Source organism: Alligator sinensis, unplaced genomic scaffold, assembly GCF_000455745.1.
Source record: "Alligator sinensis unplaced genomic scaffold, ASM45574v1 scaffold642_1, whole genome shotgun sequence".
Lineage (NCBI taxonomy): Eukaryota > Metazoa > Chordata > Crocodylia > Alligatoridae > Alligator > Alligator sinensis.
Window position 1 is genome coordinate 903,579 of NW_005842289.1, and position 13,546 is coordinate 917,124.

General features: G+C 51.1%; 1 protein-coding gene across 3 annotated transcripts in view; it reads right to left on the minus strand.

The window, feature by feature from the left end:
* Nucleotides 1–13,546, minus strand: part of SLC9A5 (solute carrier family 9 member A5) — a 59,874-nt gene that overhangs the window by 31,826 nt on the left and 14,502 nt on the right. For 2 of the 3 annotated variants that reach the window (XM_025209434.1, XM_025209435.1), the window contains exons 2-7: nucleotides 8,154–8,456; nucleotides 6,026–6,189; nucleotides 5,055–5,133; nucleotides 3,244–3,421; nucleotides 2,606–2,826; nucleotides 2,081–2,283 (exon numbers count right to left, since the gene is read on the minus strand). In XM_025209434.1, the coding sequence (XP_025065219.1) occupies nucleotides 2,081–2,283; nucleotides 2,606–2,826; nucleotides 3,244–3,421; nucleotides 5,055–5,133; nucleotides 6,026–6,189; nucleotides 8,154–8,328 (1,020 nt within the window). In that variant the 5' untranslated portion in view covers nucleotides 8,329–8,456. Of the gene's footprint in view, nucleotides 1–2,080; nucleotides 2,284–2,605; nucleotides 2,827–3,243; nucleotides 3,422–5,054; nucleotides 5,134–6,025; nucleotides 6,190–8,153; nucleotides 8,457–13,546 lie in introns of those variants that run through there. The other variant, XM_025209436.1, reaches the window with a different exon arrangement.

Consider the following 13,546-nt stretch of genomic DNA (forward strand, 5'->3'; position numbering starts at 1 on the left):
GAATCAATCCCCTGCTCAGCAGGAGCCGGTGAGTGGGGGCTTTTTTTTTAAAAAAGCTGGGAGCTGGGGCTGGCAAGGCTGGGAGCTGGGAGAGCAGGGGAGGGATGGGGCCTGTGTGATTCAGAGATTTGGCCAAATTGATTCGGGACAGTGATTCAAATTGTCAAATTGAATCACTGTCCCCCAAATTGGCCGAATCCGAAGCGAATACTAGCCGCTTCACACAGGCCTAGTGTTCAGTCATTTACTACTTGTTTATACAAGTACTAAATGACTGTGCAGTAACGACTGCGCAGTCAGCATCTCATGTAGATAAGGCCACTGGGACTGAGTTATATGACCAAGAGTAGCTGGGTTGCACAGGCAGTAGGCCGTATACTCAGACTTTACAATTTCTTGCAGCTTTTGGTCTGTCATGGTGCAGATCTCAATTCCATTCCAGTTTGCATGACTTCTCCATGGGGAAGGAGGCCTTGTTTTAGCAACATACAGTAAAGGGCACATTATTAACACAGTGAGCTGGTGGAAGAGACCACGCTTTGTGAGCTCCTCACTTCCAGACCAGTGCATTACTCCGCTAGACTGTAGGGTATGGAGAGAACAGAATGTGGCTGGCACCATCTCCTGTCTGGTGGGCTCTGGGTGTAGCACGCTGGAGCAAGATGCCAGGGTGGGGGGATGGGCACAGCTGGCTGAATATTTGAGGTTTTGGCAGGAAGCCAGGCAGTAGCCAGAAGCCATTCAAAGGGACAATGTGATACAGCCGTGAAAGAGGTAATCCCAGGACGAACCAGGTGAGGTATTTCCATAAGAGACAGGTAAGCATTAATGGCCATGTACAAGGTAACATGAAGACCTTGTCTGGAATACAGTGTATTTTTCTGGACACCCATACTTGAAAAAGACAAACTTAAACAGGGATAGATGCAGAGGTACTGAAAGGATTGTTTGGGGAATAGGGAGCCTGTTACAAGAGGAAGCTAAAATAACTTGCCTTGAGCAGCTTAGCCAGCCGAAGGCTCATAGGGGACCTGACTACTGGCTATAAATATGCCAGGGTAACCTCCAGGGAGGGAGAACTATTTAAGCCAAATGGGCAACATTAGCACAAGAACATGTGAGGATAAAATAGCCATAAACAGAAAGGGGCTGGAAATGAAAAATTGTCTAAGTGGAGTGTGATTTTGGAGCAGCCTTCCAGAAGGAGGAAAAGGGACAACAGCTTAATGGCTCTGAAGGCAGAACTTTATCAGTCTCTGGGATGATGCAGTGCCTGCCATAGCAGGTACTGGGCTCACTGAACCTGGAGATACCTTCCAGTCCCTTCATTCCTATCCAAGTCCAATCCTCACTCCCCACCCCCGAGCGTGAAAGTGCTATGAGGGAGGTGGGTTGCCTAGCAACCTTTGAGCAAATATTCATTTGTCTGAATAATGTGCAACTAACAGGAGACTGGGAGCAGAATGAGAGAAGTGCACAGGAAAGAGGGCAATGCAGGCTGCTACTGCTGGACCAGCTTTGCAGCACTGCCTCTGTTTGCTCCTCTCCTGCCTTGTCCTCCAGGTCTGGGCTCCTCTCATGTATTGTAACTGGAAGGACGGTATCTCTCCACATCCCCAGCCACTGTGTGGACCCTGCACAGGCTGGGACCAGAAGGGTGAACAAGGTGAAGGTCAACCAGGCCCTGGAAGGCTAAGCAGGACTCTGAGTGCCTGGGGAGTTCCAAGGGATGAGCCACATCTCTTAAGGCTTTTTCTGCTCTAAGGGGAGAGAAGTCACCCCATCCCCAGGAATCACTATAGACCAGGACACAAAGGAGGCAAGGCTGTCCCAGCAGCAGGTCAGAGCCATCTCCCAGTGCCAACCTGCACCAGTCCTACCACTTCAAGGGCCCAAATCCAGAAACACAAAGGCTGGCCTCTACTACCCCATGCCTTGGACAAGACCACGAACTGTCTCTGGATGAGAACTCCAATACCAGCACCCTACAGACAGACAAGGTGGCCTGACTGTGAGCTCCCCACCATGTTCCTGCTCTCCAGGAAGGGTATCACAACTGGCAGTGCCCTGCCACACTGACCTGCACGATGACCGTGAAGAATACAACCACAATGGTTGTCGCCACAAAGTAATCCTTGGCTTTGACTTTGTCTCTGTCCAGCAAGATCACCAGGGCAAAGGCAACAGCCCCTCGCAGGCCCCCGTATGACATCACCACCTGGTCAATCCTGTCCAATGGGATCAGTCGGAAGTGGTTGAGCACCCAGGTCTGAAGGACAACACCTAGGGGATAAAGGGAGGGAGAGGTTCTGAGGGTCTGGCAGAATTATGCAAGCCACAGGAAAAGGAGCAGGGCTTTGGCACAGTGGGGTGCTCTTAAGGGTGCAGTCATATGCAGATCTCTTACAAACCCCTGCAAGTTCCCCCGCTCCGCCATGGACATACCCTACCATAAACCAACTGATGTGTGACCCTTGCCCATGCTCTTGGGGCTCTTCTGCATCCCTAGGGCCTTTCATAATGCACAGCAAGGGGACCAGGAGATAAAGGGGAATGCATTAGCACAAGCAGGCCAGACAAGTGAGTGCCAGACAAATTGACTGACCCACAGCCCTGAAGAGCAGGATGAACAAGAGAGTGCCCAGCACTAGTGCTGTGTCCCAGGCCCACTTGGAGGTGTCCACAGCAGAGATGCCCAGGAACATGAAGATGATGGTCTCCGAGCTGCTGGCCAAGGTCTTCATGGTGTACTTGACAGTGGTGCGGGACTTCCGGGAAATGTTGGCTTCCACATACTTCTTACAGCAGATCCCACAGAAGGTGACCCTGGGAAAGCAGTGAGAGCTTGGGATAGGTGCCAGTGGGAAGGGCCACACCACACTGCCCAAGGCACAGATACATCCTCTTCCCTCCTTGCTGACAGGCAGGTACCCTGGGTCTCTGTACACTCCCCACTCTCTCATCCATCCAATAGCAGCTGAGCTACAAGCCAGAGTCCATGTAAGTGGTACTGGTGTGGGCACATAGCTGTGGGACAAGCCCAGCCACAGAGCAGAGTGGGAGTGGGCTGGGAAGGGTATAGATCTCCTAGCAAGGGCAGCAGTGGGATGCTCCCGGCACATGTACCCCAGCCAGAATGGGAGGTCACGGCATCTCCCATGGTCAAAGCAATGAAGAAGACCTGTCTTCCCCCAGCAGGCTGCTGTATACTCACGGGTGTGCTGCAAGCTGCTGTATACTCACGCGAGGATGGAGGAGAGTGAGACCATCTCGGCGGTGAGGTATGCAATGTAGGCGATCAGGAAGACAAAGAGTGGCTCAATGATGCGCACACGCTTGGTGAACCTAGTGATCAGTGCCAGCAGGAAGGCGAAGAGCAGCCCAATGGCCGTGCCTCCCAGGCTTACAAGAAAGAAGGAGGCTGTGGGAGAGCAAGAGCAGGCTGTACTGAGCACTGAGGCTGCAGCAGCCTGCTTTCCAGCTGCAATCCTCTGCCCACCATCTGTCTACTGCAGGGGTTCTTATCACCACCAGAGGGAGCCCTTCTCCCTTCCTGGGCAACCTCTGATTCTGAGCCGGTTTGGTTCAGAGGGTCTCCCCTAAGGATGGCAAATCATGGGGCCAGTGAAACCAATCTTCTGTGCATGCAGGAACAGCTGTCCCTCCCTTATTTAGAAGGGAAGAGAATCTCAGGGCAGTTCCCTGCAAAGCGCAAATAAAGGGCTAAGGAAATGTTACAGCTGAAAATGCAAAGCTGCAGTCAGAGCATCCCAAGGTCAGAAAATGTGAAAGTTCAGGCTGCAGATGGGACCTGCCTAGGCTGCCTTGCTGACTGGTTGCCATGCAGCCCTTGACTACGAGATCTCAAGCCCTCTCGAGAATACGACCCAGAGCAACTGGTGTCCTCTTGCACTCTGTTCTGCTGCCACCTGGACACGTCACACAGACCAGCACGGAAAGGAAACACAGCAATGGGTTTAATTTTGGCTTCTTAGTAAGGCAGGGAACAACTAGAACCACTAGAACTGACAGCACAGCAGAGGAGGGGGTGAGGTTTCATATGCAGATGCTACAGCAGAGAAAAGGGAGCAGTCTCCATTCATGTTGCTGTGCTAGGACATTTCCCAGAGTTCAGTAGCACGGTCTCAAGCTGCATGAGGGACCCATGTGACAGCTAGTGGGTAGTGACAAGTAAATGCCTCCCTCCTCCCTACAATTTAAAACTCATCCTCCTCTGCCCTAATCGGGAGGGGAATTGAACATGTAGCTCTTCTCCAAGACCAAAAGCATTCACTAAAAAAGCAAAGCCATCACCTGGGGCTTTCTCAGCTCACATCACCTCCAGGTCCCCTTGCCCACCTGCCCAGCCTCCTGCCCTCCCTGCAGAGCTACTACAGTCCTGTAAAACTGACAAACTAAACATCAGGAAGGGGGGGGGGGGGGGGGGGCAAACAGGACAAATAAGTGAAATGGGAAAAATAATAACAACACAAGGGTTACAAGGCTGCACTGGGGTCAGGGAGGGGACAGAGGGGATGGGGGCACAGTGCTGCAGAGGGTGCACAGGCCTGGACATTACTTGGCCACTCTGTGGTGTTTTTAAGCTCACCAAGAGCACCCCAAGACTAACCAGACACCTCTGAATAGGGTTAGCAGATGCCAAGTTCACCTGTGTCTCAGACAGGAGAGGTCAGGCTAATGCTGTGTTGCCTAATGCTATGTTATGATCTACATGGGTTGAGCCTGGACCTACACCCAATCACATGACCCTGTCCCAGGTCACCCTCCCAGCTGTGCTTCTCCCACTCTTCTCCAACCTCCCCGAACCCAACAATCCACTTACCTGCTCACTGTCTGTGCAGCTATGAGGGGTAACTGAGCTTACCAGTTCCTATTAACCTCTTCTTTTACCAGTGTGAGGTCTCTATAGCCATCACGAGAGCTACATGGCATTCATGTTCACCCCCTAGGCTTTCCAGCAGAACAGAACAAGGTCTGGTGACAGTATGACTGAGAGAGAAAGAAAGGCTGGCACTGGCTGGAGATACACTCACCTACACCCTTTACATAATCTGTGACCTGGACACGTGCAGGGCCCATCTCCACAAAGGAGTTAAACACCTTGTACAGCACCTGCAGGGCAAAAGTGTGCTGTTAGCAGAATGGAGGGGCTGGGACATGGGGAGAGGGTAGCACTTCAGCCCCATAGTCCAATAGCCCCTTCTTGTCTCCAGTTTGCACTATCCTGTGAAGAGTAAAAGCAAGCCGCCCTCCCCTCCCCTTGCCCCCCCTCCCCCGGTCATAGTCTTTGGAATGGAGAGTCTGACCTTGCAGACTTTGCGAGTGATGAGAGGAACTGCCCCCTGCAAAGGACTCTGAGGCTGCAGTTACTATGGTTCATTTGTGCAGACGTTCCCTGAAAAAGGGATGAGGGACAAAAAGGCAAGGCAGGTCTCATGCCTCCATCTACTCTAGATCAGCCTAGGAAGATCACCCAGTGAATCCAGTGCTGGGCTCTCCAAAAAATGGGCTGCAAAGGGTCTGGTGGTCTGTGTTTGGCTCCAGATCTGAAGTCATGATTTTAAGGGGGATCAGCTGGGGCATTAGGCCTCTGTCCTGCTTCATCTGCATCCACAGTGCTTTGGAGACCTCCTCTGCCTCAGATCCTTGGCAGGCCAGACAGTGCTTCTCCACTCCTTCTGAGAGACCCCCAACCTCTGCAGCCATAGAGAAACTTTGGCTCCTCCCAGTGAGAGACAGAGGAAGCCAAGAGCTGGGCAGAGCCCAGTGATGACTGCAAAATCTCCTTTACCTTCAAAGACAGGAAATCTTCCTGACAATAGGGTTCTGGGGCCCAGGCTGGAGACACTTGGCTGGCTTGGGAGAAATGTGTCTTGTCTAGAATTGAACTTCAGAGCCCCTCTGCAGTGGCCAGCAGCCCTGTGGTATACAAGTTCCCCACAGGCTGCCCCAGTGCTACCAGGTAAAGCCATCCCAGGAGCCATAGCCTTAGGACAGCACTCACCACAGTGACAGCATCATTCAGGAGGGATTCCCCAAACACGATGATGAAGAGGGTCTCATTGACGTGAACCTCCTCAAAGACAGCCAGCACTGCCACAGGGTCCACAGCTGAGATGAGGCTGCCAAACAGCAGGAAATCCATCAGACCAGCTTCCACACCCTTATCTGCCAAGACAAAGAAGCACAAGGCTCAGGCAGTACCCTCAGGAGACAATGCGGACTTGACCTCCTCCTTCCCACCCACCTGCCCACCTGACTCTGCAGAGAGGAACCAGCCAGATGTACCAGGCAAAAAATGACAATGAAGGAAGCCTACCATGGTTGTGCACTGAACTAAGGCATGGGGGCCTGTGTTAGGAAGGCCAGGCTGCCCATGGGATATGGGATGCACACCCTGCACCCACTCTGTATGTTAGCTCCCAAAACAGAACCAGTGTAGGCTTGTTGGTGAGATGCTTTTTGTAGAAGCACCACATTAACACAGTTACATGATTCCCAATTCAGGAGTGTCTCTGTGTGGCATTGCCTTACACCATAGAGATGTACTCCTGTTTGTTCATTGGCAACAATGGGGCCCTGCACATCCCACAGCCAAGGTGTGGCCCTGTGAGGAAATGGGGTAAAGCTAATGGCTGTGCCAAAGGCCAGAGAGCCCCCCCACCCCAACTGAGCTCCCAGGAGCAGCACTGAACTGCACCAGACTGGAAGCTCCTTCCCCTGCCTAAGCAAGCCCCTGCCAGCAGTTCTACATCTCTTTGCAGTGTGGCTGGGCTGAAATATCTTCTTTCCCTCCCTGTGCTGGTAAGACAACTGAGGAGGTGGGTGGCAAGGAGCTGCATGTTTTGTGGGACAGGATCTGCAGGGGTGTCAGAGAACCTTGTCCTTGAGACATAAGGCCCAGCAATGGGACAGAGCCTGAGGGAGCAGCAACCTCTGTGACCCAGCCACTCCCTCAGGGAATATGCCCCAACGGGTGGGGGGACATGCTCAGGAGACACAAAAGGTGGCCAGCCCCCCAGGTAATACCTGAGGCTTACCCTAAGCCTGGGAGAAGGAGTCTAGGCAGTGACTAACACCTCTAGACAAGCTGCAGCTGCTGGAGTTATGAATGGTAGGGCAGGGCCAGTAACAATGCTGAGCATGAGGAACATGAAGATGAGGGGACAGATCAGGCAGCCTCTCCACTAAAATGCCCTGAACTCTCTCCATGGCAGGTGTGAGGCCCTGGTCTTGTTGGTGTCTCAGGCTGCAACAGCATGCCCAGAGGATAAATCCCATCTGGCACTATTCTTTTCTGGGTAGCATGGCCCATTGGAGGCCCATGGTAGCAGGACACACACTTGGCATTGACAGTCTGAGGCCCCACAGAGAACTGGCACCACTGAATAGCAGCTGTGTGGAGGTGGTTCTGCCATAACACCCTCAAACCTGAACTAGTACATGTGTCAGTAGCACTGTCCCCTATGTTTGTCTGGTGACTGGCACTATACTCTGTGCACCTACCCCCACTGAGAACAGTCATGGGGGAAGTTCCTAACACCAACCACTGACCATTCTGCAGGTTAGATCCAATGGCTGTGAGGCTCTAAGGGTTGCTAACCCCTAGCCTACATTGTCACAAAGGGCTCTTCCTTGGACTACTATGGACAATGCCCTGCATGGTCTGAGCTAGTCAGTGGCACGCTTGAGATGTTGCCCTTCGCAGGGAGGATGAAGAGTACTACAGCTGGATTAGAATCAGCAAAGGTCATTGACAAGAATAGCAGAGACATGAGTCAGCCCAACACTAAGCAGGATCCATTTATCCTTGACAGATCCACAAGAGATTTGTTGTTGCTCCCAAGGCATTGTTCCCTGAAGGATATAAAGGTTACACAATCCCTGGATACTGTGGGCCTCCAGCCCCTGAAGGAGTCTGAACAGTATGTAATTCACCTGCCATGAACTTGGACTCAGGAGGGCAAGTGCAGCTCTCTGGCACCTCACCTTTGGTTTTGGCTTATGTTCCTCAAAGGCATGAGTTAGAAAGGCAAACAGCTTGGTAACTGTCCCAGTCCAGCTCTTCTGACCACCAGCCCCACAGACCATGTAAATGAGGGGCAGAGGTTCAAACAGCTCAGCTTGCTTACCCATGAGCCCTGCCTGTTGCATGCCCCAGAGGGAGACTCCAGTGGTGAAAGAATTCCACAGGGTGCCAATCACTGCATATGTCAGAATTGCACCAATGTTGTCAAAAAAGAGCCTGCTGGGCATGAAATAGCCTGAATCCAGGACAATGGGGGGAAGGAGGAAGAAGAAGAACATGTTGGGTTCCAGCTGGTACTCTGCTTTCTTAGCGATGGCCAAGACAATTCCCCCAAGGCCCAGGCCCAGCAGGATGAGGAGGCAGCTCTCTGGGACCACAGATGTCACCTTGCGAGACAGCTGGAACACTGGAAGGAAGAGAGGGAAAACAAGGCATCAGCATGAGGCCTGCAGCCAGGCAGCAGAGCCAGCAGGGCCTGGGCTGACCAAGCTCTGTCCCTGCCCCCTGGGAAAAAACAAGACAGTGCAGTCAGCCCAAATATACAGATACTGCAACAGGACTTGGCTAAGGCATCTTAACCAAGACCTATGAGGGGAGGAGGGTCAGGGAACATCTCAGACTAGCCCATAGTCATATACACAGGGAAGCGAAGGATAAAGGTGTTCCAATACTCTTGTCCCACTGGCTACAGAGGTCTCCTTTGTCATGTTCCAAAGGAAAAGGAAAGTCCAAATCCCATTTGCTTCTTCTGCCCTTCTCAGATATGCTGAGGGGATAGCTGTGCTTCCTATCTGGTTTCTGTTGCATATTGATTTCTCGTTAACACCAAGTCATTTTTTGTTACTCTCTTCTGTGCTGTCATATGTTGTGATCTGGAGAAATCAGAAAGTTTGCAAATCAGGACAGCCCACAAGCAGCACTGTACCTGCTGCCCAGCCTCAGCCTCCTTCCCAGGCCATTCCCTGAGGCATGGCTGGGGGGCTCATTACCCCTGCTCATGGAGCAGGAGATACCTGAACAGCATCAGCATGTACCATGGTCATCGCCTTCTCAGCAGCAGCTTGCCTCAGCAAAGAAACAGGGCAGTATCTGAGTGATTGCAGCACAACATGAAATCTAATCGGATTCCTTCCCTGAAATGGAGTGTGGCTGTCTCCCACAGAGGCTTATTCACAAGCATGTAAAAAATGCCAGTGTGCAACCAGGAGATTTATAGATTTTTAAAGTGGTTTATTCAATCTGGGCTCCTGGACTGAATCTTAAACAGCTACAAAAACAGGATTTTTGAGCATTTTTGAGCAAACAGATTATGCTATTACACCAACGCACCAATCTATCAATTATGTAACAGAGGCAAAGACCAGGTATCCAGGGCAGAGAGCCTCAGTGTTATTGCTGTCAGGACATTTACCAGTGCCCCCACTTTCCTGTGAAGCAACCAGTCCTAAGCGGCAAGCCTTTCTCAGTACCTGGCTGCATGACTCTATTCCCAGCCAGGGCCAGCGTTGGAATTATCTCAATGACACTGGCAGCCACCAGGGTGCACTGTAACATGCTGCCTGACCAGAACTTGAGCCCCTTGGTCTGGTACCCAGAGCACTGCGGGGAGGTCAAAGATGGTTTTTGACAGGGCTGATCTTGTCTTAAGCAGAGGGTTGGATTAGATGACCTCCTGACCTCCTGAGGTCCTTTCTGATGCTATTTTTCTATGACTAAGCCTGGGACTCCGTTTGCAGTGCATCATTACAGCAGGTAAATGATGCTGACATGCCTTGGCCATCTGAGATGACCTTGCAGGAGCCCATACTGTAGCCCAGGTCCCTACTAGTCCACCTAGTGAAACAGCAAAGTTGAGATCTTCTGAATTATTCCTCAAACAAATAGGCACATTAGTTCACAGGCAAAGGAACTGAGTTCTTCTTGTTTTATATTCCTCAGCTTCACATGAAGAGAACTGGCAACTCTCAGGTTGGAGAGAGGATGTGGTGTCATTTGGTATTCAGGAGTTTTCTAACAGCCTTCTTAAACTCAGGTCATTTTAACTTCCAAGCCTGGGGTGCCCCCCCCACCCCAGCATGCTCTCCCTCACTAATTTAAGGGCCTGCTACTTGCTTTTAAAGTCTTCAGAACCTATCAACACAAATGAGTGCTTTATGTAAGTTTTGGAAAGGTTCCCAGCAGGCCTCAGGCTCAGCATGACTCTGGCCAGCATCTCTGAGCAACCTGCAGCACTCCAGGGTACCAGCCGAAGGGGCTTAAGCTCAGGTCAGGTGGTGCAGCAGGTCCAGCCGGCTGCTTGTGATTGTGTGCCAGTCCCAGATCTGGCCCTGCCTGGCCATGGAATTTTGCAGTCCTGTGCTGTGGAAGGGATCTGTTCAGCACAGGGAATCACAGCACTGGGAGCAAGGGGAATTAAAGAAGGAGGACCCCTCAGAGCCAACAGGGCTCAGACGTGCTCAGCTGCCTCTGACCACTTGCAGGTACATAAGTTTGCTGTGTGCCCTGGTGGACAGCCTCTCTGGTAAAATGATACCTTCCACACCTTACCCTGGCCCATCCCCACCCCACAGCATTGCTATCATGGTAACCTGCCATCATCAGTAACACCTGCACTAGTGCCACACAAATGGCAGACCCAGGAGCTGGTTCTCTCTTCCTGATGGAGCAGGATTGCCCACTGCACATGGAGATCTAGGGACATCAATGGAGAAACACGTCCAAGGTAAAAAGATCCCAGCTTTGATTCAATGCCAGCCCTGCTTGCACATTCATAGGCCAGGCAGCAGTAACACTCAACTCTCACCAAAGCACCGGGCACTCGACCTCTGACACTCCCTTGGAGCCCACTTCAGACTTTGCTGGATCCCAATGATTCCCCTCTCCTGGGTTCTCTCCCCTTGCAGGCACTGCTGACCTAAGTGTGGCCTGCCAGGACACCGTGCTGCAGGGTTGGGGGCTGCGTCAGTGGAGTCAGTGTGGTCTGTCCATGCCCCAGTACAGCTCTAAGGGTCTGTGTTACTGAGGTGCAGCAAATATGGAAGAGATGGAATGCTGTGCTTCTTTCAGAGTCCAATAGCTTTTTCCTAACAGTAGGAAACACCAGATTAATCCCCAAGTCTTGGCTAAATCCAAGCTGTATAATTAAATTCTGATCAACTAAACTACCTGTAGTTTAATTAAAGCCAGAGTCTTCATCATTGATTTAATCACAGTGAGAGAAGCTAGAAGAAAGGCTGTGTGCCCCTAGACAGCACTTCCAGCCTAAGTGTGTGTGTGAGGAAGCTACCTCTAACTCCATGTGCTAAAATCCTACAGGACCCAATCCCCTGAGCAAGGTCCAAGACCCTGAGCTGTCACAAAGCCAGTCCCCAGACCTGACTATGAGGGTGAAGTTATATGTTAAATGTAGGCCACACTAAATCTGTGGATTGTTAAACAGGGTCAAAGTTAGAACATGCTGTGAGCAATAGGAGTTGCATATTTACTCAAATACAAGACCAGGGTGGAGTGAGGTGTGTTGCTTCTTTCTTTGCCACTCAGCAATTGGGAGGGACAAGACTGTTCTTGAATTTGAGTACCAGCCTGGGGCAGGCAGCAGCTCAGCTCCTGGTTTGGCCCCAGGCTTGGGGCTAAAGCTTGAGCTGGGCTGCACTTTACCTGGTCTGGGGTAGCTTGTTTAGCAGCAGAGGGGACTCACAGCCAGGGGAGCATAGGGGAGACTGCAAGGAGAGGAGGAAACCTGAAGCCTTCTCCAGTTTTGATTGTGGATGTCCACCTTGCCTCCCCCACCCCCTGCTCCCCCCACCCCCAGCTGCCCCTTCCCCCATTACCTTCTGTTCTTGCTCCTGATCCTCTAGCCCCAATCCAGCCCAGCTGGTGGGGCTGGTCTAAGGTATAGTCCAGTCACACTGCTGATTGCCCCAAAGAGCAGAGCTGCAGCAGAAGGTAAATGGGAGGGGGTGAGCAGGGAGGAGGGAGCAAGAGGTTGGAGGCAGGTGGTGTGGGGAGGAACAGATGATGTGAGAGGCAAGGAGTGGTGGGGACAGGCAACAGGGCGGGGGAGAGCAGGCACAGGAATGGAGGAACAGGCAGCAGGGGGGCTTGTGGCAGGGACATATGGCGGAGGCAGTTGCAGGGGGGACAGGCACAGGAGGGCAAGGGAGCAAGGGGCAGGGGTCTTGCCTTCCACCTTCTGCTGCTGCGTTCCTTGCCACAGTAGTAGAAGGGTGAATTTAAGACAACTTACCACTAATTTGATTCTATACTTGGAAAATTATAATAAATGTATCATTTTCTATGTATAGTATTTAAGTATTGGGGGGGTCATCTTAAATTTTAAGTTATCTTGGATTCAGGAAAATAAAACATTTCTTGCCTGCACAGCTCTGACTTGCCAGTAGAGGGCTGGAGAGCAGGGGCATGGCTAGGAGCCAGGACACCTGGGCCTTATCCCTGTTCTAGAGGTAGCAGGATGGGGAGGAGCTGGGAACAGTGCATCCTGGGATTCCAGAAGACTGCAAATTGCTCGTTTTATCTCCGTGGAGCAGAATGAAATTATCTTAATATAGTCTATACAGCACAGCCCAGAATTAACCCTTACCTGAAGCAGTCTAAGTCTGAGAGACTCAGAGGGTACTTAGCACAAGTTAACGTGTTTTAACTAGTGGATGCTTGTATTTCAAGCGCCCTTAGTATGATCCAATGTTCCCTCTAAGGCAGGGGTGTCCAAATGTTTTGAATGTGGGGCCGGATCATGAACTTTTTATCACCCAGTGGGCCGGCGAGCCGTATTCAAAGACCTCACAGGAAGTGGTATCACACCAGGAAGTGATGTCACGTGACCTTTGACACCAATGACGTTGCAGGAAGTGACAATGAAATGGGTCTGGAAATGTGGTTTAAAATCCAAAATAAAAACAATATAAAAGCAAGAATGAAATAATACCGAACACTTGACTAAAATAAACACTTTCGCTTCTACTCACTTCTCAATGAATGTAAGAAGCATAATGCAAGTCGACAGATCAAATGTGGAAAAGATATCAGTCAAAGCAGAAACTAATCAAAGCAACAAACTATGGGCATTTTTGAGAATAATCTTCAAGAAGATTTACTTTTATTGAATTAATAACTTGTTAGTAACACATCTTTAACAAGTAGTAACAAGTTGAACCCCCAATCCCACACAAAGAGAAACAGAAGCAAACACAATCCAAACACTGGACAGTATTTTTACAAAGATTTTTACCTGCTCCAAATTTACGCTGGAGCCCAGATCGTTCATGCTCTATTCTTGAGCATATTGTTCAGTTTTAAAGGAGCATACAGCACAGCTGCACGGGGCTCAGCCACAGCTTTCCCTCCCTGGTTCAGCCCGGCCAGCCCATCCCGTCCCCTATCAAGCGGTGGCTTCCCCACGTGCTGCTACACTTTCCCCCCTAACTGTGCCAGCTGGTCCCAAAAGCCAGGAGGCTCCACCGCCACTTCTGCTGGCCA